This window comes from Apodemus sylvaticus, chromosome 8 (assembly GCF_947179515.1).
Source record: "Apodemus sylvaticus chromosome 8, mApoSyl1.1, whole genome shotgun sequence".
NCBI classification, from domain to species: Eukaryota; Metazoa; Chordata; class Mammalia; order Rodentia; family Muridae; genus Apodemus; species Apodemus sylvaticus.
Genome location: NC_067479.1, coordinates 103,031,399 through 103,057,349, shown reverse-complemented (window position 1 = coordinate 103,057,349; position 25,951 = coordinate 103,031,399). Strand labels below are relative to the sequence as shown.

General features: G+C 37.8%; 1 protein-coding gene across 7 annotated transcripts in view; it reads left to right on the top strand.

Moving 5' to 3' along the window:
• The window catches only part of Nrg3 (neuregulin 3), a 1,124,474-nt gene that overhangs the window by 818,669 nt on the left and 279,854 nt on the right, over positions 1-25,951 (top strand). For all 7 annotated transcript variants that reach the window (XM_052190679.1, XM_052190683.1, XM_052190681.1 and 4 more), the window contains exon 3: positions 2,027-2,100. In XM_052190679.1, coding sequence (XP_052046639.1) covers positions 2,027-2,100 — 74 coding nt within the window. The remainder of the gene's footprint in view (positions 1-2,026; positions 2,101-25,951) is intronic.

Sequence of the window (25,951 nt, the reverse complement as noted above, 5' to 3'; positions counted from 1 at the left end):
GCCCATGCTGGGCTCCCAAGAGGACACAAGCTGTGACACCACCCTCAAGCACACTTATCTGCATCCCACAGTGGTGGAGGCAGCTTTACAATCTTCTGTATGGCCCATGAGGCCTATTAATCTATCTAAGGTAGGCTTTGATTCATGGTTGATTGGTCAAGACTGGTAAAGTCAAACCTCTTTATTTTCTCTTCCACACACAGCAACAACAAGTCTTTATAAAGCAGAGCAAAAACAAACAAACAAATAAATAAATATATTTTACTTTCAAAGCTGCCATCCTCCCAGGATACCATTTTCACATCAAATAAACCAACAGTTCTAGGGTCCTTCCATCCTTCCATGTGGGTTAGAAATAACATCCCAGGAAAGTGCTCGTGTGTGAGAACACATGTTCAGGTTGTAACCCAGTCACAGGGGAGTGAGGGGTGAAGTGCCATGACACTGACAGCTCTGTGAGAGTAAACATCAGCACTGGGGCAGCCTTAGAAAACAAAGCTTAATCTGGATTATCACAAATATGTTTCAACATGAAGTACTGGCGGGCTGGCTTTTCAATATTAGAAAACCAAGTGTCTGCCCACTTTACTTCAAGCACATAAATTATTTTTATTTTAAAGCTAGAAAGGGAAGGGTTTGCACAAACGAATTTCTAGGCACTGGAGACTCCTGGGCTATCTGTATATACATAGCAGAAAATTTTGTTCTCATTCTATGGGGAAAATTGGGAAATATACTTGAGAGTGTCCTATTTTATAAAGGTACTGAAGAGAGCTGGTCTAATTACCTGAGTTTCTATTTGACTCAACAGGAAAGGCAGACAATGTCATAGGTGCCTTCAGTATTTTTGCCCTTTTTAAATAACCCTCATCTAATACTGTTATCATACTCAGAAAACAAAGCATACTACAAGTGAAGAATCCACAGCCCTTCTCGATGGGCAGAACATCTCTTGGAATGCTTGTGTCACGTTCATAGCTCTCTACTAAGAAGATGACTGTTTTTCAAATCTGATTTTCCTGTCAGCAGTCTATTTTTCCCTCTGTAAGTAGGACAGATTCATCCCACAGGTGACAATGCTGACTTCTCTGCTTAGCCCAAGCATGACAGATTAAGTAAGCCTCATGCAGACCACCAGTACACAACCATCCACTTAAAGAGACGGTGCCAAGACAGTTTGGGGGGGCCTTAGCTGCATTTGTTACTTGAACTGGCAGTTGATGTGCTGATACTGTCTGAGCTGGTCAAGTATCCTGATTGACGGAACCATATGGAAGCAGTCTCCTTACTGTTGGTTCCAGTCAGGAGTGCTCCCGGATTCACCAACGTAGTCACTCAGGGTAGTTGCTGTGTACAATGTCTGGCAATGTCATATACTTTGTATATATTTTCTAAATATAAAGGGCAAAACAGAGATGCTTAGTTAGAAAGATGTCCCTTAGATCCTGCCAGATAAAGTGCTGATACTTCTGTGCAAAGTAACATGGATTTGAAGACGAGCTAAGGAGTAAATTCAAAAACTCAAAATCAGCAAAGGAGCAAACCGATAAAACATAAGAAAATAATACTGCAACCCCAAAGCTGTAACTGATGTGTTATATTAGAAAATGTGTTTTTTTTCCCAAGAAAAAATGGTGCTTGCAATATGTTTCTGAATGCATTTGGAGACCACATTATTGTGTAAAGAAGAATGCTCCTGCTGTCAGCCTTGTGATGTGATAACCATGATCTACTCTGCTGAGAGAGGCATTTGAGATGTTGGGGAATTTGTTCTTCGGGTACTGCATTTGCAGATATAATTGCAATGCTTTGTTTTTCTGGGCGTTTTTGTTGTTTGGTTGGTTTGTTTGTTTTTGGGCAACATTAAAATCTAGAATCTGCCCATGGGTCTTGGAAAGAGTCTGAATCAGATACTAAAGCCTTTGTGAGAAGGTTCTCACGCCACTGGTAGTGCTTGACCTGCTTGCTGAAACCTCGAATCTTTCACAACCACATGCACATGCTTGTCCTTTGTCCCTCTTCTCAGGTGCAAGGAAGGCTACCAAGGAGTCCGTTGTGATCAGTTTCTGCCGAAAACAGACTCCATCTTATCGGATCCAAGTAGGTCAAGACTTTTTCTTCTCTGTAATGGGATGATGTATAGGTAGTCCTGCCTGAGCTGAAGCTCCTACTGCATCCCAGGGTCTTTGAAAGGGGCCAAGGAAGTGGTGCAGGAGGGCTTGATCTAAGCACAAACAGAGCTAACTCAGTCTAACATGTCTCCCATGGTCTCCCATGTGAGATTTAGCCTTCAAAGGGCTTAAGGTAACCCTGCTCCCCTGCAGGGAACTGACTTCTGCCCTAGTTCCCAGGCTGGTTCTTAATATCACTCTGTTGCAGAAAGGATATAGAGAAATAGCTTATTATTACTTGGAAGAATGTTATGAAATTCGATTTTTCCATTGCTTCTGAGACTTTGCCTGGTAATTTGTGATAATGGTGAACTTATTAACATTTACCTTACTGAAATGAGAAAATATGCTTATGAAATTACTTAAGATGTTTTCAAACAAACCTTAAACCCAATCTGACCACACTACTTCATATAAGGGATTAAAATACTAAGGAAATTATTATTTTGTTCTTCATGCAAAATGACAGTTTTGTACAATTCCCAATACTATTGCATATTAGCTTCATTTTGTATATAAATTTTAAAATAACTTTCTATTTGAACATGACCCATTCTGATTAAATCTTACTTTGGCTGTGATAACTATTTTTCTGTCTGTGGTACTGTACTACAATTGAATCGCCACTAAGGAAAGGAAATTTTGATAGATTCAAAAATTGAATTCAATGAGTATAATGCCATAAACTGTAAAAGCAATGCTACGGTTTTCTATATATTTCTAACATATATCACAAGGATCTTAGAATGCATTTTATATTGATTATAGATAGAAGTAATCTTCTCAGTCCTCCTGTGATTTGTAACATGAAGAGCATGTCTGGCCATCTTCCACATTTGTTTTCACAATGTGTATATCCATTTGTCCCCTAAATCTCCAACCCAATTACCTTGGCCAAATGCTAAAGTATTTAAAGAACGAAGCATTGTTTTTCTTTAGTTTCTGCAAGAATGTGTTTTGTCCTGGCAAGGCATTCACCTTGTGATTATTTGCAAACATGGCTCTCCTTGCCAAGTGTGAACGTTGCTAAGAGGCCAGCAAGCAGCTCAGCTTAGAAGGTCTCTCTTTTCTGAAGTGTAAAGTGCATTTCTCCAGAACTTATCACTAGAGTGTGGTGTTAATGGGTTGCTACGCATTTTCTTCATTTTGTGCTTGTGATGACTTGTTGAGCTGCGATCTGAAGCTCGATTAAGCTGTGCTTGGGCATGCATTTGGAACACTGTGAGTTTGACATAGAAATGAGCTTGGTGGTTTGCTTTCCCTTTCTCTCCCTTCCACTCCCCCCAAACTGGACCCTAATTGCCGCTACCTTGAATTCCATTCTTCATTCTCTTTCTCTCTTCTCTTTCTTGCTTTTTGTCATCTCCTTTTCTCCTTTGCAATACCTTTTCAAATTAAGTTTATATGAATATATGTGTGTGTCAGTGTCCCTGTGTGTGTCTGTATATGCATGCATGCATTCATGTGCACACATAACGTGCCAGGGGGCACACGTGTAGGTAAGAGGAAAAACTAGAAGTCAGTTTGACCATGTACATCTTGGGTTGTCAGGCTTTGAGGCAAGTACCTTCGTTACCCACTGAGCCATGTCACTATCTCACCAGACCCTTCCTTAAGAAAAATAAAACTTTATATGTGGCAGTAAAATCTTTATTAAGGACAGAATTCTAGACAAGGCCTTATACATAATACAAAGTGGATAAAATAATTTCTCATTAAAGGACCTAATCAAATTTTGTGATCCAATTTGATTCAAAAATTTAATTCAATGAAGATAATGACAGACATTTTCAAACTGTAGAAGCAAATGTAAATTTATCAGTGAAGATACTAAGTATGTGGTTCCTCAGAAAAAACTTCGCTATGATTCTTATAGCTAAGAATAAGGTACATAGGATTATTTAATGTAACAGTGTTGAGAAAGGAATTATTAGGAATGATGCATAATTTACATTTTTCATACCTTGTATTCTTCTAGAATGACAAATGGCTTAAATGTTTCTTTTATATGAAGCCATGAAACAGAAAATTATTTTTATGCAGGATTGAAAATTGATCATTTTTTATCTAAAGTTAGAAAATATGTTGTTCTGCTCAAAGTTCTTTTTTTTCCTTTTAAATTTTGGGTTTTGGTGTTATGTGAACTTATTTTTCTACTACTCAAATTTTCTGTTTTTAAAAAAAGCATATATAACTGTAAGATTCAAAATCCCAGAATTCTGTGAAATCAGAAATCAAGGATTTTATACATCTAAAATCCATAGATGAGTGTGTGAGTCACATAGTATATCATATCCATGTATACATTTATATATTAGTTCATTAACATTCTACTAGCCTTTTCTAAACAGCCACCAAGAGTTATATAACCCAAATATTATGTTAGTACAATGGGAGTTTATCTCTAAAGACCATACTAACTAATGATGGAGAATAGCATCTTTATGCATAAACAATAAGATGTATTCAATATAATATTTACATAACCCTTTAAAATGTCTCATATTTATTTGGCTTCTGAGTCTCACAATTTTTATCTGAGAGAAGGCAATGATGGTAGCTTTTGTTATGACACAGACATGGGCAAAGTCAGAACTGGGCAGAGTTTAGTCTATTCCCTCCCATCCGTTGTCATCATTGTGACTATGTGGTTAGATGTTCTGCATGCCTGGATCTGTGCTAAGGGCTTTGACTAGATTATTTCATTAAATCTTCAAAATCACAGACTATGGGGAGTGCATTGGAAATTGCTCACATTTTATGGATGTTGAAATTGATTGCAGAGATGCAAAATCGAGTAACTCAAGGTCACCCAGTCAGTTAACACTGGAGTCTCACTTCTCTTCCAAATGACTCTAGGGCCGAAGCTCCCAACTGTTGAGCTCTTTTATCCCTCTCCTGGAACCTTTCCTCTGCTAGTTATTTTCAACAGGACATTTATCACTCTAAATTTCATTGACTGAAACTCAATGACCTGCGGCAAACATCATTCTAAGGAACAATATTTGCACAATTTTCATATCTTAATGCAGCAACTTGAGCTTCTATCGAGATTTAAATCCCTAATGAAATTTCCTTGTCAAAATTCTTGCTGAAGGATTGTTTAATTTGCAGCTCATGATCTCTTCAGAGTGGCTTCATGCTCTGGAAATGAGCTTTCTTCCAGGACCTTCTATGTTTTCCTTCTGTGTTCTTTGTTCTCCCCGTCTCTTCTTCATTTTTCCTGTTTCTATTTAACCTCTGCATTCATCTATTAATGAAAATCCAACAATGGGGGTTGAATTCCCTGTTCCTTTTTATCCCCTAAATAATGCACAGTTGATCAGAAATAGGCAGCCTTGACTGTATATTTTGAAAAATCATGCTTCTTTCAATGTACTTGAGATGAGGCAAAGATATAAGCAGGGGAGATATCATGCCTTCAGTGATAAGTGCCCAGACTCTACAATGTATTAAAAAGAACCTTTAAGATAAATGAATACTGAACTCATATGTCCATAATAACCTTACAAAGTATTTGGAAGTCTGATTTTGAAAACACAAAACAAAATCTAATATGTCCTGGTGACTTTATTTAAGACTCAGTATACTTTTAGCTACTGTCCCACTAGGAGTTTGCTGGGAGGTAGGCAGGTATAAGAGGAATGGACATTGGCCAGGATCAGAGGAGCTGTCTTTCTTTGCAGAAGCCCCACATATCACCTATGGCTGCTCTTGTCTCCTTCTGCTCTTAATCCTGCCCATAGATAATGGCCATCAATGTCTCTGGCCTTTTCAAACATTACTAATTTTTGTTATTCTCTACAAACAGTGGGAAGTCTATAGATTTTCTGTCTCCATTTTTTCTTTTGACCACCCTTACTCACCCACATAAGGTATCATCCTTAGTCTTGAAGAAAAGTGAGATGGAACTAGAGAGCTATGAGCTAGCTAGGCATGACTTGGGGTAGGGGGGTGGTAGAAAAGATACCCATTTTAAGTTAGGGACCTCGTCACTTAAAAGTTGTTCTAGGAGCATGTTGACCTCTGAGAGGTTCCACAAGCAGCTGACTCAAGCTGAAACAGATACCCACAGTCAAACAGTGGATGGAGCTTGGGAACTCCTACAAACGAATAGCAGGAAGGACTGCAGGCCCCAAAGGGGATAAGAACTTCATGGGAAGACCGACACAATCAACTAACCTGGACTCTTGAGGCTCTCAGAGTTTGAACCATCAACCAAAGAACATACTCAGGCTGGCCCTAGCTCTCTCTATATATATGTAGCAGATGTGCAGCTTGGGCTTCATGTGGGTACTAAACAACTGGAGCAGGGGATATCCCAAAAGCTGTTACTTGTCCGTGGGCTGTGTTCTTCTAGCAGGGCTACCTTATCTGTTCTCAGTGGGACAGGAAGTGCCTAGACTACCAGAGGCTTGTAGTGCTAGGGTGAGAGGATACTCAGAGGAGGCCCTATATAATCAGAAGAGAAGGAGAAGGGAGGGAAAGGATTTTGGGACTGAGTGACCAGGAGGTGGCAGTGAACTTTAAATCACAAAAAGGGATTAGTGTCTTGACTGGAGTTATAGTCCCATACTTGTGTATAGTCTTCAAGTAAGAATGCTCATTTGGTAGCAGGTAAGAGGTCAGAGTTGCCTTGCTGTATTCCTGAGTAAATAACAAAGGACACTATTGAGTCTGCTGTTCTCTGCTCCCTGATCTGTGCTGACTGTATAATGTTTATCTCCTGAGCTAAGTGTGATAATACTCGTGTCCTCTGGGATATCTTTGGGTTTTTGAACCCTAGCTTTGTATGAGACCACCAATAAGACTCCAGGAGTCTAATCTAAGTTTAGTTCTGGGGGAAATTATTGTAAAAGATGATGAGAGGTTATATTTTCTGTCAGTACCCCCAAGGTAGCCTTGTGTGCCTCAGTTTCCCAGGAATAATCGCTTCAAAGACTCAGAATCCAGATGAACGTGCATGTGTGTCACTAGTCCAAGAGAGAAAAGGACAGGAAGTGACCATTAACATGGTTCTACTTCTGAATGATACTCAGCAACAGGAAGTCATGAAAGCACTGTGCCCTTTCTTGGGTTCCAGGAATTCCATGGGATGGTCACTTTTCAATATGCAAGTTATGAGCCTCAAGGCATTGTGTGATTCTCTGGTGGGAACAGAACAAGAAAAGAAAATTTGAAAGAAATTTTTAAGATCCAATGTCAGGACAAGAAGCTTGAGTACAAGTTTGATATACAAACTCAGTATGTAGTTGAAGATATTAGGAGAAATCTTCAGAAGTACTGTTGTCTGAGTACTTGGCCTTAACCATTAGCTGACCATTAGTATATAGAACTATATGTTCCGATGTGCTGACTATTTCATAGGAGAGAACAATACAATGTGCTTAAATTGGAAGCTAGGTAGCATTTCTTCTAGTCTTATGATTATATGTTCTTTTCTTATGACTTTAAACAAATTTTTATGCAACTGAGCACTGGTTTTTGAACTTATCAACTTATCTCCTTTTGCTGAAAGGTGAAATCCTTGATGTTGAGTCCACTGTATCTGTACATGATTCATAAGTGGTACTCAGTCTGTAGCCAAAACAATGCACAGCTTTATTCACTCACTCATTATCTAAGAAATAAGCATAAGTAATATATGCATGCTATATCCAGACCCTACTGTTCTCATATATCTGTGTGGCTATATCCATATACATCCAGCACTGTGACTGGTAATCAAGAGAAATATTTTTTAGTGTTCTGGGTACTAGGACATCTCAAGGTCAAGATAATAGTAGATTCAATGTCAGATGTCTTATCTGTTAAATAATGCCCTCTAGTCTGGAGCCTGATTCAAAATGTTGTAATTTCATACTGAGGGCTTTGTCTTTGTAAGCTAATTGATTCCTAAAGTCCCTTATTGATGTTGCTTTAGAGGTTCAATTTCATGAATGGCATTTGGCAAAGACACTACATTTACCATTAACTCAGACTAGTACATATTAATTAGCTTCAAAAATATCCAATTTCGTGGAGGTCATTGTTGAAAAATACACAAATAATAATAAGGATGTCCAGAAAAGGCATAGTAGTTTCAGGAATTGATGTAAAATGGAAAGACCCATGAAAAGTCACAAAAGATGGAAGGATCAATCTCAGGAAAGTCTGGCAAGTAGAACTGCAAAGGGCTAGCCTCACAGAGTAGGCACGTAGTAATGTATGGGCTGCACAGCACTCTAACTTTATGGGCACCATTCCCAATAAAGGAAACATGGTAAAGGAATTTCCATTAACTAATGTAGAAAATGGAGATTCTTAAAATCCCAAAGCATGATCCAATCACCATTTGACCCTGGGTCATTAATCCAGACCTTTGAAATTTGGTGCTTTTAGATAGAAATCTTCTAAAATCAGTAAAGCCTTTTATATTGTTTTAACCTGTAGTACGCAGTGGACCTCTAAGTCCCCATTTTGCTCATACTCTATGACTTTAAAGAGAGTTCCTAGCAACATTGTCTCTGCATAGAGCACCCATAGTATGAGTGGGAGAGAGGTGGGAATAACTTTGGGAATTGCTCCTTCTTTTACCAATCATCCAAGGCAGGCCAGTTCAGAGTCCACTTTCCCAATACCTTCTTTACTCTCCAGCTTGAGGGATTTTATCAGAGTTCTAGTATTCAGATACATTGTTTAATGTGTATTGGCTTTAGACCTCAACAGAGTTTAGTTTTGTTTCTTTTTTTCCCTTTCTTTTTACTTATTCATTCATTTCACATTTGCTGTCTCCCATCCTGGTTCCCCTCTCCAACAGTTCCTCCCCCATAACTCCTCCTCTTCTCCTCTGAAAGAGTGGAGGCCCCCTCCCTGGGTATCCCACTCTGAATACCAAGTCTCTGCTAAGCTAGGTGCCTCTTTTAACACTGAGGTCACACAAGAGAGCTAAATTAAGGGAACAGATTCTACAGACAGGTAACAGCTTTAGGGATAACTCTCTAACCCCTATCCAGTTGTTCAGGATCCACATGAAGACCTACCTGCACATCTCCTACATATGTGTGGGCAGTAGAGGGGAAGGTCCAGCCTGTGTATGCTCTTGGGTTGGTTGTTCAGTCTCTGAGAGCCCCTGATGGTCCAGGTTAATAGACTCTGTTGGTCTTCCTGTGTAGTTCCTATCCCCTTCCGGCCTTTAATTCTGGCCCCAACTCCTCCATTACAGTCCCCATGTTCCGTCCAATGTTTAGCTTTGGGTCTCTGCACCTGTGCAAGTCAGCTACTAGAGGATAGTCAAGCTAGGCTCCTGTCTACAAGCATAGAAGAACAGCATTATGGTGTCATAGACTGATGCTTGCCCATCATCAGGGTCTCTAGTTAGGCTGGTTATTGCTTAGCTGTTTTCTCAGTCTCACACCATCCCTTGTCCCTGAATTTCTTGTAGGCAAGATAAATTTTGGGTTGAAAGTTTGTGGGTGAGTTGGTGTCCCTATTGCTCCACTTCGGTTCCTGCCTGTCCACAGGAGATGGGCTCTTTGGATTTCATATCCTCACTGCTGTGAGTCTCAGATAAGGTCTTCCCATCCCATGTCTCTGGTATGTCCCTCACTCCCCTCAATGCCCACCAGCTGCATTTCCCATTCACTCTAGCCATCTGGCCATCTCCCCTGTCTCTCCCCACACCTGACTGAGTGGTTTACTTAATGAAAAAAATATTTAAAATATATCATTTCCCCTTTTCATTCCTACCTCCAATCCTTCCTCTGGCCCCTCCCATTATTTCCTTGTTCTCTCTCAAATATATGGCCTCTTCTTCTTTGTTTATTATTGTTGTGTATATATATATAGATACATGTGTACATAGTGTGTGTGTGTGTTTGTGTGTGTGTGTGTACAAATACATAAATAGAACCCGCTAAGTTTTATTTAGAGCACTACCTGTAAATTGCCTGTAAGTATATGATTTTTAAAGACGATTTCTTGGTATTCGATAACCAATTACGGGCCTCGTCTTTGGAGGCAACTATTTCTCCCTTTCTGACAAGTCATTAGCTGTTTGTAGTTAGGTTTCTAGTGGTTTCACTCCTTGAGCTTCCCCTTTCCATGTTGCTGTCTGTTACTATTGCAATGGCTGACCTGTTGTTTAGGCAACCAGAATATTGGGGTGTCACGCGGAAAGCTTCCTTATCATTCTAGGAGATACCATCTTACAGTACACTTTTGGGTGTTCTGGTTTCTACAATGTTTCAGTCTCCTCTTCCTTGTTGTTTCCCAAACCTTAGGCACAGGAATAGTGTGCATGCAGTCATTAGGTACACCAAGTTGTTTTCTGTGATTGTTTCTGTCTATTGTAAAGGGAAGCTTTGACAAGGGTGAAAAGGTACAATTAATTATCTATAGGTATCATTCTTATAAAAAGTTATTTAAATATGCTACTCCATGAGCATATTTAAATAAAACTAATTAAAAATGAAGTCACATTTATACTAAACAGGTTCAGATATTCCTTCTCATTCCCTAAATTATACATAACAAATACCAACAAATGCATAAACAGAGCATTTATGTTGTATTGGGAATTATAACTAATACAAAGATGATTTAAAGTATATTGGTAGGGAACATATGAACTCCTGACTATTATATGTTGAGTACATGAACATCCATAAATTGGCTGTTAGAGGGAAATCCTATAGACAACCTTTCCTTATTGAGGATAGTATTTGGCTTATTAGTTAGAGATAAGAATGGGAACCCCCATCCTAGATTTAAACATAAATGTAAATTATTCTACTCCACATTCCTAATTTTTGCATTCTAAAATAAAAGCATATGACAAGAAATGTTTTCTGGCTATTCTAAAAGTGTTTCTTTCTAGATGGTCCCAAATTCTAAGTAGTAGCAGGCATTGAAAAGATAAATTGTGGAAAATTTTGGGCAAAAATTTCTAAAGATTAAAAGTGAAGAAATGACTGATAGGCAAAAGAGCTAGATCCATGTTAATGAGCCGTTGTTGCTCATGCAGATGACCTGTGTTTATTTCCCAGCCCCTGCACGGCAGCTCACAGCTTTCTATAACTCCAATTCTAAGAGATCTAATGCCCTTTTTCTAAGTTCTGTGATCACCAGACATGTCTACGGTATATATGCCCTTCTACACATACAAAAAATAAATGAATTTTAAAATGAAGAAATAACTACAATGTGAAATTAATTCACACCCAGCAAGGTATGCAACATCTGAGGTTACATTGCTTTCCCCACTCATGGGGTTTGCGTTCCTTTCTGTTTACCTGCTTAATATAAATTTTAAACACAACCTGATTATGCTTTACGTCAAATGCTTGGATAACTACAGTGGTTTCACCAATGTTAGTCTTTCTTAAATGTGCCAATGCATTTATGTTCTGTTGCCAACTGCTGCTGTATATTGGAGATGCATGGTCAGATGGTTGGCTCACTTGGATGTTCTTTCCTATGATGTTCAGAGAATACTCATACTGGCTTGTACACACTCCATCCTTTTCTCCACCAGAGCTGCTTTAATAGATGATGGAAACACAGCACAATCTCCCTCTTGTGTGACTGACATGAAAATAAATAGGTTGCCCCGTTACCTTGTTTATTTCTGGTTTGATATGACCATTTCCCTTTCAGTTCTTAAATACGTTTAAAAACTAAACACATAAATGGTAAATAGCTTTTCAGGGTGCAAATTTAAAAGTGAGCACAGAGAAGAATAAAAGTTAACCATAGAGTTGGCAAGAATCAGAGATATAAACATCGATTACTTTTCTCATAAATCCAAGGCCATGTTTCAAATTCCAACTGAGGCCCTTTGGTAAATGGATACTTATATATGCCAAATATTGTGATAAATGTGTGTTTATATTTCCTCATTTATTATAACCCTTAATTATTGCTGTTTATGGTGGAAGAAACTGAAATTTAGAAACATTAATTAACCCATCCAAATTATGGGTTTCTAGGTATTTTAAAATCTGTACATTCTATACTCTAACATTCAAAATGTTTTCTGATATAGAAATCAATAAAATTTTGTTGCAAAGGCAACTTTTAAAATTTTGTCTTTATTCTTTCATGAGGAATCAAGAATAAAATATTCAGTCTTTTTATGAATTTAAATTTATTTTAACCTGTAGAAAAGCATAAAAGGGCAAAATGTTGTTAACCACCACTCTTCATCCATTATTGTATGGTGTGAACACCTGCAAACTGTTTTATTTTTTCTGATTTTATAAAAATACAGCCCATTATTGTCACCTGTGTTTACTCTCTTGAATATAGTTCATCAAAACATCTCTATCTTATCTACTGATAACCTAGTGCCCATTGATCAGCATCTCATGTTCTTTCATCCTTGTTTATGGTCTCTAGGTACCTTCATTTAATTTCTTAAATTTATGAAGTCAAAATCCTTAGATTTCATGTATAAGATAGTGGAATACTTGTATTTTTGTGCCTAGTTGATTTCCTTTAACGCAATTGTCTCCAGTTCCATGTTTTTGCACAAACAGTGGGTAGGGTTGTTCTTTTCTCTATAACTTCACTGGGACTTTGAATTTTTTGGCTTTGGGAAAAGACATTCTCACTAGAATGGGGTGTTAACACTTAGTGATTTTGCATTTCATTGACATTTAGTTGTATTGTATATTGGTTCACATATCTGTTTGCCATTTGCACACCTTCTTGAGAGAAATGTCTATGTTTGTCTACTTGGAATGTGATTGGTTTTTACTGTTGAATTTTTAGCTCCTTGTATGTATGTTCTGATTGTTAATTACCTGTTAGAGAGACAGTATAAAAATACTTTCTTCCATTTAATATATGGTGCATTCACACTGTTGATTGTATAGGTTGTATGTGTCATGTGTTGTTTGAGGGTTGCATGTGTATGAATACATGCACACCCTATTGTGGAGACAGAAGTCAATCTTGTGTGTCTTGTACCACAGGCACTGGCCATCTTGTTCTTCTAAAACAAATTCTTTCACTGACCTAGAAATCTCTGTCTGATTAAGCTTGGCTCATCATCCACTGGGTTCCGAGAGATCTTATTATATCTAACTCTACAGTATTGGCATTAGAAGGGCACACCACCACCTCTCGATTTTTTTTATACATGTGCTGGGGATCCAAACTCAGATTCTTATGGTTTACACAGCATGTTAACAACCAAGCTACCCTTCAACCGAATTGGAAGGTTTTAACTGTTAGGTTGTTAGGCATCTCTGTTTTTTGTTTGTTTGCTTACTTTATGTTTGTTTCCATTTTCTTTGGAATCTTGGAAACATCATTCTTTCTAGAGGAGGTTCCCTGAGGAGATTAATGTGATATTGATTAAAGACAGATACATGATTTTCATTGTCTCCTAAACCACAAGGAGATTGTGAGATTTACAATTTTTCCTGATTTCTTGTCTTTCCAACAAAGCCTTATGTTTACAGCTGTATGAGACTTTAAAATATTGGCATACCATATCATAGTGGTACAAGGATGCAGTAGAGACCCACTGAAACTGTTCTGTAGCTAATTTTAAATGTTGTACCACAATCAAGAAGAATCAATGAGAAAGACAAATTCCCATTTAACAGTCTACCACACAAATATAATCAGATACAAGTAATAATTATGAAGAACTTATTCCAGCTTATGTAAGAACTAAAGTCAATTCATGTATGTTCTATGTGTTCAGAAAATTTAATAGGTCTTTGCAAGATAAAATCATTACTACCACTCCCTTATTTTGTGGAGAAGTAGAAGATATGAGAGAGAGAGAGAGAGAGAGAGAGAGAGAGAGAGAGAGAGAGAGAGTATGTCAGTCTCAAAGCATAACCTACTATGCATTCAACCTTTCTATGTTCCAACCTCGGTCTCCCAAGTGCTTGTATTACATGTGTGACACCAATTCTGACACTACTTATTCTTTAACTATGTAAATAAGGTATATGGGAAAATTTAGATAAAGTAGACTCAGAAGATTCATAATAGCATATAAGATACATGCAGACTTGCAATGTGCTCTGATACATCTTCTAAAATACAGTTTTAGATGAATAGTCACCTCTACATGAAATCCTTTGAGTGTCTCTCCTGTGTTTTTGTTAGTATCTATATGTCTGTGTCTCTGTCTGCTTACGTGTCTAGTGGATGTCTCTCTGAAGGCTCATCAATAGACTGTGAAGAAATGGAATATAGAATCTGTAGAAAGCCAGAGAATCTAGGATTTTTCTTATGAGAGGAGCCCATGTGTTTAATCTTCCCCTTGTACCAGGCACTTAATTAACTTAAGATGTCTGAAAGAGATTGGTCCGATAAAAAAAGGATTTTCTAGATCCCATTTTAAAGTATGTTTTTCTATCTATTTCCAAAGATATATAATATCTTCCAAGTTCACTTCACTTTGCTAAATATTAAAATTAGCAGAGTGCCTTTAGTCTCAGCACTTGTGTGGCAGAAGCAGGGAGATCTCTGTGACTTTGAGGCCAACATGGATTATATATTGAGTTCCTAGACAGCCAGAAATACATAGTGAGACACAGTCTCAAAAAAAAAAAAAATCAGGAAAAAAAAAAAACAAAGAAAATTAACAGAGCAAAGTTTTAAAATGTTTAAATGCCAATTTTTACTTTAAGAGAGTAATTTTTAGTACAGAAAAGCATTCATTCACATGGTTCAGCAGTAAAATAGTGTTTACTCTGACTATGGTCCCCCTCCAAAAACAAAATGAAAAAGAAAAGAAAAAAAGCGTGTTGTCACATCTGGTACTTTTTCAGTCACTGTTATATGGCAATGTAATCAGTGTTCTGTTCACAGAAGCAGAGTCCTAAGTGACCCCTTGACCTTTTACAACCAGTGAAGAAGGTTTACCACTATCAAAGGATTAATCCAAACCTCAGTCCACCAGTTCTGACAGTCTTCTTCAGTGAACAATGACACTGTGCCACATACCGTGTCGTTTGCTCCTAAACACCCCTCTAACTTTCTGGTTAAATCAGTCTCAGTAATGTGTCTACTATACTTTGAGTCTCGCTAGACTGTTCATGATCTAGGACATCACACAAGTAGCTCCGTAGGAGATGAGAATGAATTGTTCTCTTCTGAATGTGCCCCAGTTTTCATGATGTCCAGAAATAGACTCTGAATCAAGTTGGTGTTGTCTTTCATTTTTATAAATATGCCTCTTATTATTCTGCCTATGTGTACATTACTCTTTCTTTTGATGGAAGTGCTTGGCTAACATTCTCTTTCAAAATTTATTATTATTATTATTATTATTATTATTAAATTATTCACTTTACATCCCACTCACTGCCCTCTCTAGTCACTCCCTTCCCCAGTCATTCCCCACATCTCCCCTTCCCTTCTCCTTTGAGTGGCTGCCCCCACCCTGCTATCCCCACTAATATTATTCTTTAGAACTTGTCAGCTCATTTCATTTTTACCTTTCTCAAAACAAACAAACAACCCAGGAGCACACTGAGACTAATAGTAGTGCTTCAGTATTTCAGGTGAGAGATTGAGTAGTATTTTTCTGCAAGACTTAGGCAATAGATTCCTTTGTATCTGGGTCAATACAGGTTTGGGAAGGATGTGATTCTTTTGGCTTCTGCTGAGGAGGAAGTCGGCAGTTTTATTAATCATGAGATTTTTTTTTCCAACAGAAGAAACTTTTGTGACTATTAGGAACCAGAAATAAAATAAGAATTGTTCAGAGGAAATGGAAATCATGAATTCTTGGCTCGTTGTTGGATCCACAGTCAGCCACACAGTCTTCCATGGCACACAGCTGATTCATACTTTATTTTTGTCTATAGTGACATGATAAACAGTATACGATTTTCTTCAGTTTTTTCTAATCTCAGTTAGGGGTGCAGTTGTAGAAGGAATGATGGTGATCTTTACCTGTTCTCTGTAAAGCCAGCTTGCCTTGTGATGATGACTGCATCCTTGGCTTGCTTATACTGAGCAGAATTTCATATTTGGTTCCGGCACCCTGGCATGTTTTGTTTTCAACTATTAAAACTGGCCAAAGATGCCACAATCTTAAATTGTCATAAAATTTTAATGGGGGGAGGAAGCATAAGAAAAAGCTACAACATCTGACAGGAATTTTATACCATGATGGACTTGTGATCACTTTAGACTAATGGTTTACAATCAGGAGCCATTTTATCTTGCAGGGGATATTTTGGAATGTCTGAACACATTTATTTGTTGTCGCTACTTGAAAGGACAGTGCTGTTGCACCTAGTGGTAGACTGCAAGTATAGAACATCCTGTAATGCAAGGACAGCCTACGGGAAGAACCATGTAAACCAAAGTGTCAGGGATTCTGGGATAGAAGAACTTTGCTTCCAGTTGAGGAAGAGCTAAGGAGACAGGGATCAGATCACCTGTGAGTGTGTCTATCACTTGAGTCACAGAGATTATGTTTCAAGTAAAGTTGCAACTCAAAGCCTTTGAAAGTGTTTAAGAAAAAGGTGAGACATTTTACATCTGCTCTTATGTTGTTCTTCAGTCAAATATAAGGATAAATGGACACATCACAAAAAGAGAGAGCAAACATCTTAAGCACATCAAAGTTGGAAGAAGTGTTCAAATTGCCTCAAGGGATACCAAGAAATGAAATAAGAAGATATACTTTAAAAAGACGAGTTTAGACTTTTTCAAGGATACTGAGTAGAATTGAGAGAAGAAATGGGAAACCAGTTACTGAAGAAATTTGCTGTGTCTGCCACTATAAAGATCAGAGAGGGCATATCAGTTGAAGAAATCAAATATGTTTTAGAACAAAGTTATGCTCCTACATTAAACTAATTGATATAAACAGAAAAAAATTGTTCATGCAAAAAAGAGAGAAAACTGCCACAAGTGAAGTCTCAGAGAAGGTAGGTGGGTCCTTGGGTGTGAAAATAGGATTTAGGAAGAGACTCTGATGGGCATAGGAATACAATCTTAGTTTATTGTGATAAAGACTCCTATTTCTAAGAAATGCACTTAGCAACAAGCTATCTTTGGAGCCTTCCTTTCTCTTATATGATTCTGTTATTCTTGCTCAAATTCCTTTACTCTTTATGGCTTAGAACAGAAAAAAATCTATGTGAATTATTGTACTTCACCTGGGAAAGTGGTGTGTGTGTGTGTGTGTGTGTGTGTGTGTGTGTGTGTGTGTGTAATTTTCATTTCTGTGAAGATTCTTACACAGTAAAGAGTTTTATATATTAGAATACTTGAGAAAAGGGAATTTGCTAGACAGAAAGGCTTTCATGTACCTATTTAAAGAAGAACTTCTTGTTCTTCCAGTTTGTTTTTTAGTAAACTGAATATATTTACTTTCTTACCAAATATATCTTTATTGAATTAACTTTCTTACAGAATTTGAATTGTAAATTACTTTTATTTGTAGGTTTGAATTTGATTGTTTTTTTCAATATCTTTCTTTTCAAACCAATATATATTTCCAAATGTATTTTTTGTATGTTACTACTATAGAGAAGGGAACTTGGTCAAAATGTACCACGTGGGTGGCAATTATTTCACCTCCAATGGTCTGTCATACCCTTGCTGAAATGAAGCAGCTTTGAGTTACTGCAGTTGAGGTGGAAGGAAAATTGCTGAAGTTTACAAGATTGATTCTGCTTTTATTGTTGTGTCTGAGGTTGACTTTTATGCCCCAGTAACTTGCCTGAATTTGTGTTTTTCAAGTGTCTGTGATGCTCCATATCAGGCAGAGCCTTGGATGACATTCAGAGATGAGGAAGTTTGCAAGGTCAAAAGATAATTTTAGGACTTAGAAAATCAAACAAAAGTTTGTCCTCCATATTGAAAACAGCCAGATGAACAATTAGAAACACTTTTGTGTAAGTTATGAAGTATAAAAGGAAGTCTCTCCTGATAGAAAAAAGTGAATGCAAAATTGTTCCTCTGATAATAATAAAATTTAAAAACTGTGACTAGTTAGTTGACTACTCACTGCAAGACAGAATAAAACTCAATTTCACCCATGTATTCTCATTAAAAACTTTCAGAAGCAAATTCTCATGATCTCAGCATTTTAAGGCACAGGTAGCAGGTGGTCCCTGATTGCTCTCCTTTGGAACTTCACTGATGAAGGCCTGGTCAGCAATCTATAGATATCCATTTTCACCACTCCAAGTAAAACTTGTAGCCACTGAAGTAATGGTACAGCAAAGGAAATGTTTCAGCAGGAAAAACTAATGAAATATTACTTTAAAAATGTTGTGTATGCACAGACTGAATACAGAATACTCAGCTATGTCTGATTTCAGAAAACAGCTGGCTTGTTTAGTTCTCGGAATATAAGAAAAAATAAAGCAGGATGGCAGTAAATGAAAGAGACCACAGCTACCCCAATCAAACCAGATTAGCATCTGTAATTATAATAAAAATAAATTAAAATAGAGTAAATTGTGAGGCCAGAGAGAAACTATATGTTATTTTTTATTTATTTGTTTGTTTGTTTTGTTTTTTGAGACAGGGTTTCTTTGTATAACACTGGCTGTTCTGGAACTCACTGTAGACCAGGCTGGCCTCGAACTCAGAAATCCACCTGTCTCTGCCTCCCAAGTACTGGGATTAAAGGCATGCACCACCACTGCCCAGCTGATGCCCAAAGCCTATGGTTATGACATGTTGGAGAGACCTTCCTGTGTCACCCATAAATGTCTAGCTGTGGCTTACAATTGAATTTCTTCTTATCTTCCGGAATGGGAACCTTTGGAGTCAGCTGAAAAGTAGCTGATAAACTTCTCCAAACATAGATAAGCAAAGTAACATCCAGGTATAGAGAAACTTCTCAGAGTAAGAATATATGTGGTATCTGTCTTTTCAGAAGAAAAAGTATCTCTCTTGAAAATTTACAGTAAAACAAGAAAGGAAAAATAACAGCATTTCACTTTCAAATTCATGGAGTTAAGTGGGCCAGATGTAAATATCAATCCAAAACACAGCCAAAAAAATATGAAGAATAATTGAATTAAAATTAGGTAAAAATAACAAATCATGTGTTAGGAAGGAGAAAAAATGGACTCATAATTTATAGAAGACGCCATGAAGAAGTTGAAATGCCATCCTCTAAATATCAATTTAATGTTTGAGTAACAATGTAACAAAAGAATGGGAAAGAAAATAGAAATATACAGGATGAGTTCATTATACTATTCTTTTCATAGATGATGAGCCATCTACTGAGAACATAGAAGCAGACACTAGCCATTGAAATTGGAGTGAAGAAATGATGTCAGCATACAAAATCTTGTCAATATTTAGCTGGAGTGAGTTAGAAAATACAATTCTTTTCTTTTATTTTTTTTATTCGATATTTATATTTTACATTTCAAATGGTTTACCCTTTTCTGGCCCTCCACTCCCTAAAGTCCCATAAGCCATCTTCCCTTCCCACTTTTCTCCCTCCCACCCCTTCCCACTTCCCTGTTCTGGTTTTGCCCTATACTGCTGCACTGAGTCTTTCTAGAACCAGGGGCCAATCCTCCCTTCTTCTTGGACATCATTTGATGTGTGGATTATGTTTTGGGTATTTCAATTTTCTAAGCTAATATACACTTATCAGTGAGTGCATACCATGATTGATCTTTTGAGACTAGGTTACCTCACTTAGTATTATGTTCTCCAGCTCCATCCATTTGTCTAAGAATTTCATTAATTCTGGTCCCGTGCTTTTTTTTTTTTTTTGGTTGGGAGACTTTCTATGACCCCTTTTATTTCTTTAGGGGTTATGGGACTGGTTAAATGATCTATTTGATCCTGATTTAATTTTGGTGTTTGGTATCTGTCTAGGAAATTGTCCATTTCCTCCAGATTCAAGAGTTGTGTTGAGTATAGGCTTTGGTAGTAAGATCTGATGATTTTTTAATTTCCTCAGTTTATGTTGTTATATCTCCCCTTTCATTTCTAATTTTGTTAATCTGGATACTGTCTTTGTGCCCTTTGGTTAGTCTGGCTAAGTGTTTATCTATCTTGTTGATTTTCTCAAAGAACCAGCTCCTGGTTTTGTTGATTCTTTGTATGGTTCTCCTAGTTTATACTTGATTGATTTCAGCCCTGAGTTTGATGATTTCCTGTCTTCTACTCCTCCTGGGTGAAATAGCTTCTTTTTGTTCCAGGACTTTCAGGTGTGTCATTAAGCTGCTAGTACATGCTCTCTCCATTTTCTTTTTGGAGGCACTCAGGGCTATGAGTTTTCCTCTTAGCACTGCTTTCATTGTGTCCCATAGATTTGGGTATGTTGTGTCTTCATTTTAATTAAATTCTAAAAAGTCATTGATTTCTTTCTTTATTTCTTCCTTGACCAAGGTATCATTGAGTAGAGTATTGTTCAGTTTCCGTGTGTATGTGGGCTTTCTGTTGTCTTTTTTGCTATTGAAGACCACTTTTACGCCATAGTGATCTGATAGGAGGCATGGGATTAGTTCAATCTTCTTATATTTGTTGAGGTCTGTCTGGTGACCAATTCAGTGCAGAATTCTATCAGACCTTCAAAGTAGACCTAACACCAATACTCTTCAAACTGTTCCACAAAATAGAGACAGAAGGAACATTACCCAACTCATTCTATGAAAACACAATTACACTGATACCAAAACCACACAAAGATCCAACAAAGAAAGAGAACTTCAGGCCAATTTCCCTTATGAATATTGATGCAAAAATACTCAATAAAATTCTTGCCAACCGAATCCAAGAACACATCAAACGATCATCCACCATGATCAAGTGGGCTTCATTCCAAGGATGCAGGGATGGTTCAATATACGGAAATCTGTCAATGCAATCCATTACATAAACAAACTCAAAGTAAAAAATGATCATTTCATTAGATGCTGAAAAAGGATTTGACGGAATTCAGCATCCTTTCATGCTAAAAGTCTTGGAAAGAACAGAAATTCAAGGCCCATACATAAACATAGTTAAAGCAATATACAGCAAACCGGTAGCCAACATCAAACTAAATGGAGAGAAACTTGAAGCAATCCCACTAAAATCAGGGACTAGTGTTGTTTTGATTTGCATTTCCCTAATGACTAATGAAGTTGAGCATTTTTTAAGATGCTTCTCCGCCATCCGAAGTTCTTCAGGTGAGAATTCTTTGTTTAACTCTGTACCCCATTTTTTAATAGGGTTGTTTGGTTTTCTGGAGTCTAACTTCTTGAGTTCTTTATATATATTGGATATTAGCCCTCTATCTGATGTAGGATTGGTGAAGATCTTTTCCCAATTTGTTGGTTGCTGATCTGTCCTCTTAATGGTGTCCTTTGCCTTACAGAAACTCTGTAACCTTATGAGGTCCCATTTGTAAATTCTTGGTCTTAGAGCATACGCTATTGGTGCTTTGTTCAGAAACTTTCTCCCTGTACCGATGTCCTCAAGGGTCTTCCCCAGTTTCTTTTCTATTAGCTTCAGAGTGTCTGGCTTTATGTGGAGGTCCTTGACCCATTTGGAGTTGAGCTTAGTACAAGGAGACAAGGATGGATCAATTCCCATTCTTCTGCATGCTGACCTCCAGTTGAACCAGCACCATTTGTTAAAAAGGCTATCTTTTTTCCATTGGATGTTTTCAGCCTCTTTGTCGAGGATCAAGTGGCCATAGGTGTGTGGGTTCATTTCTGGATCTTCAATCCTGTTCCATTGATCCTCCTGCCTGTGCTCAGCTTCATTAGTCATTAGGGAAATGCAAATCAAAACAACACTAAGATTTCATCTTACACCAGTCAGAATGGCTAAGATTAAAAATTCAGGAGACAGCAGGTGTTGGAGAGGGTGTGGAGAAAGAGGAACACTCCTCCACTGCTGGTGGGGTTGCAAATTGGTACAACCACTCTGGAAATCAGTCTGGCGGTTCCTCCGAAAACTGGGCACCTCACTTCTAGAAGATCCTGCTCTACCACTCCTGGGCATATACCCAGAGGATTCCCCATCATGTAATAAGGATACATGCTCTACTATGTTCATAGCAGCCCTATTTATAATTGCCAGATGCTGGAAAGAACCCAGGTATCCCTCAACAGAAGAGTGGATGCAAAAAATGTGGTATATCTACACAATGGAGTACTATTCAGCCATTAGAAACAACGAATTCATGAAATTCTTAGGCAAATGGATGGAGCTAGAGAACATCATACTAAGTGAGGTAACCCAGACTCAAAAGGTAAATCATAGTATGCACTCACTAATAAGTGGTTATTAACCTAGAAAACTGGAATACCCAAAACATAATCCACACATCAAATGAGATACAAGAAGAAAGGAGGAGCGGTCCCTGGTTCTGGAAAGACTCAGTGAAACAGTATTCGGCAAAACCAGAACGGGGAACTGGGAAGGGGTTGGAGGGAGGACAGGGGAAGAGAAGGGGGCTTACGGGACTTTCGGGGAGTGGGGGGGTTAGAAAAGGGGAAATCATTTGAAATGTAAATAAATTATATCGAATAAAAAAAATAAAAAAAATAAAGAACTAAGATTCACAACTCAAAAAAAAAAAATCAGGGACTAGACAAGGCTGCGCTCTCTCTCCATGTCTTTTCAATATAGTACTTGAAGTTCTAGCTAGAGCAATTAGACAGCATAAGGAGGTTAAAGGGATACAAGTTGGAAAGGAAGAAGTCAAATTATCACTATTTGCAGATGACATGATAGTATACTTAATTGACCCAGAAAGCTCCACTAGAGAACTCCTACAGCTGATAAACAACTTCAGCAAAGTGGCAGGTTATAAAATCAACTCAAGCAAATCAGTTGCCTTCCTATACTCAAAGGATAAGCAGGCTGAGAAAGAAGTTAGGGAAATGACACCCTTCACAATAGCCACAAACAATATAAAGTCTATTGGTGTGACTCTAACCAAACAAGTGAAAGATCTGTACAAGAACTTCAGGTCTCTGAAGAAGGAAATCAAAGAAGTCCTTAGAAAAAAGAAAAATCTGCCATGCTCATGAATTAGCAGGATTAAAATAGTTAAAATGGCCATCATGCCAAAAGCAATCTACAAATTCAATGCAATCCCCATCAAAATCCCAACTAAGTTCTTCACAGAGTTAGAAAAAGCAATTCTCAAATTCATTTGGAATAACAAAAATCCCCGGATAGCTAAAACTATTCTCCACAGTAAAAGAACTTCTGGGGGAATTAGTATTCCAGACTTCAAGCAATACTACAGAGCAATAGTGTTAAAAACTCCATGGTATTGGCACAGGGACAGGCAAGTGGACCAATGGAATAGAATTGAAGACCCAGAAATGAATCCACACACCTATGGTCACTTGATCTTCGACAAAGGAACTGAAAACATCCAATGGAAAAAAGATAGCCTTTTGAACAAATGGTGCTGGTTCAACTGGAGATCAGCATGCAGGAGAATGTAAATTGATCCATTCTTATCTCCTTGTACTAAGCTCAACTACAAGTGGATCAAGGACCTCCACATAAAAGAAACTAATAGAAAAGAAACTGGGAAAAACCCTTGAGGACATAGGCACAGGAGAAAAGTGCCTGAACAGAACACCAATAGTTTATGCTTTAAGATCAAGAATTGACAAATGGGATCACATAAAATTACAAAGTTTCTGTAAGGCAAAGGACACCATCAAAATGACAAAACAGCAACCAACAAATTGGGAAAAGATCTTCACCAACCGTACATTGGATAGAGGGCTAGTATCCAATATATACAAAGAACTCAAGAAGTTAGACCCCAGGGAACCAAATAACCCTATTAAAAATGGGGTACAGATCTAAACAAAGAATTTGTGCCTGAAGAAATTTGGATGGCCAAGAAGCACCTTAAGAAATGCTCAACATCATTAGCCATTAGGGAAATGCCGATCAAAACAACCCTGAGTTTTCACCTCACACCAGTCAGAATGGCTAAGGTTAAAAACTCAGGAGACAGCAGGTGCTGGCGAGGATGTAGAGAAAGAGGAACACTCCTTCACTGCTGGTGGGATTGTAAGATGGTACAACCACTCTGGAAATCAGTCTGGCGGTTCCTAAGAAAACTGGACATGACACTTCCAGAAGACCCTGCTATACCTCTCCTGGGCATATACCCAGAAGATTCCCCAGCATGCAATAAGGACACATGCTCTACTATGTTTGTAGCAGCCTTATTTACAATAGCCAGAAGCTGGAAAGAACCCAGATATCCCTCAATGCAGGAATGGATACAGAAAATGTGGTATATATACAAAAAGGACTACTATTCAGCAATTAAAAACAATGAATTCATGAATTTTTTAGGCAAATGGATGGAACTGGAAAATATCCTAAGTGAGGTAACACAATCACAAAAGAATACACATGGAATGCAATCATTGATAAGTGGATATTAATTAGCCCTGAAGCTCTGAATACTGAAGGTACAATTAGCATATCAAATGATTCCCATGAAGAAGGAAGAAGAGGGCCCTAATCCTGGAAAGGCTTGATCCAGCATTGTGGGGAGTACCAGGACAGAGAAAAGGGAGGGGGAAAGATAGGAGAATGGATGGAGAGAAGAGGACTTATGGGACATATGGGGGGGACTGGGAAAGGGGAAAGCTTTTAGAATGTAAACTAAGAATATAGAAAATGAATAAATTAAACAACAGAATTTCATTAATTCATTCATTGTTTCTAATGGCTGAATAGTACTCCATTGTGTATATATACCACATTATTTGCATACATTCTTCCATTGAGGGATACCTGGATTCTTTCCAGCTTCTGGCTATTATAAATAGGGCTGTTGTGAACATAGTGGAACACGTATCCTTATTGCCTGCTGTGGAATCCTCTGGGTATATGCCCAGGAGTGGTATAGCAGGATCCTCCAGAAGTGATGTGCCCAGTTTTCTGAGGAACCGCCAGACTGATTTCCAGAGTGGTTGTACCCATTTGCAACCCCACCAGCAGTGGAGGAGTGTTCCTCTTTCTCCACATCCTCACCAACACTTGCTGTCTCCTGAGTTTTTAATTGTAGCCATTCTGACTGTTGTAAGGTGAAATCTCAGGGTTGTTTTGATTTGCATTTCCCTGATGACTAATGAAGTTGAGCATTTTTTAAGATGCTTCTCAGCCATCCGAAGTTCTTCAGGTGTTGTTCTTTGTTTAGCTCTGTAAACCCCCCCCTTTTTTTTATTCGATATATTTTTTATTTACATTTCAAATGATTTCCCCTTTTCTAGCCCCCCACTCCCCGAAAGTCCCGCAAGCCCCCTTCTTTCCCCCTGTCCTCCCACCCACCCCTTCCCACTTCCCCGTTCTGGTTTTGCCGAATACTGCTTGCAGTGTAACACCTTTTTTAATAGGGTTATTTGGTTCGCTGGGGTCTAACTTCTTGAGTTCTTTGTATATATTGGATATTAGCCCTCTATCTGATGTAGGGTTGGTGAAGATGTTTTCCCAATTTGTTGGTTGCTGATTTGTCCTTTTAGGGGGAACGTTCCTGAACAGAACACCAATAGCTTATGCTCTAAGATCAAGAATTGACAAATAGGACCTCATAAAATTACAAAGTTTCTGTAAGAAAATAAAATTCTAACATATTTCTATGGGAAGCATATTTTGTAGCCCCTTGTTTTTATTGACTATATATGGAAATAGCATGCACATTATATATGTATTATAAATATAAATACATATGCAATGAAAATATATGAGCAATCATATAAAACATGCTAAACATTCTCTTCCAAATAACTTTCAATGTTACATAATGCAATTTATTAAATTATGGATTAATAAAAAATTATAAGAACCAGAACACT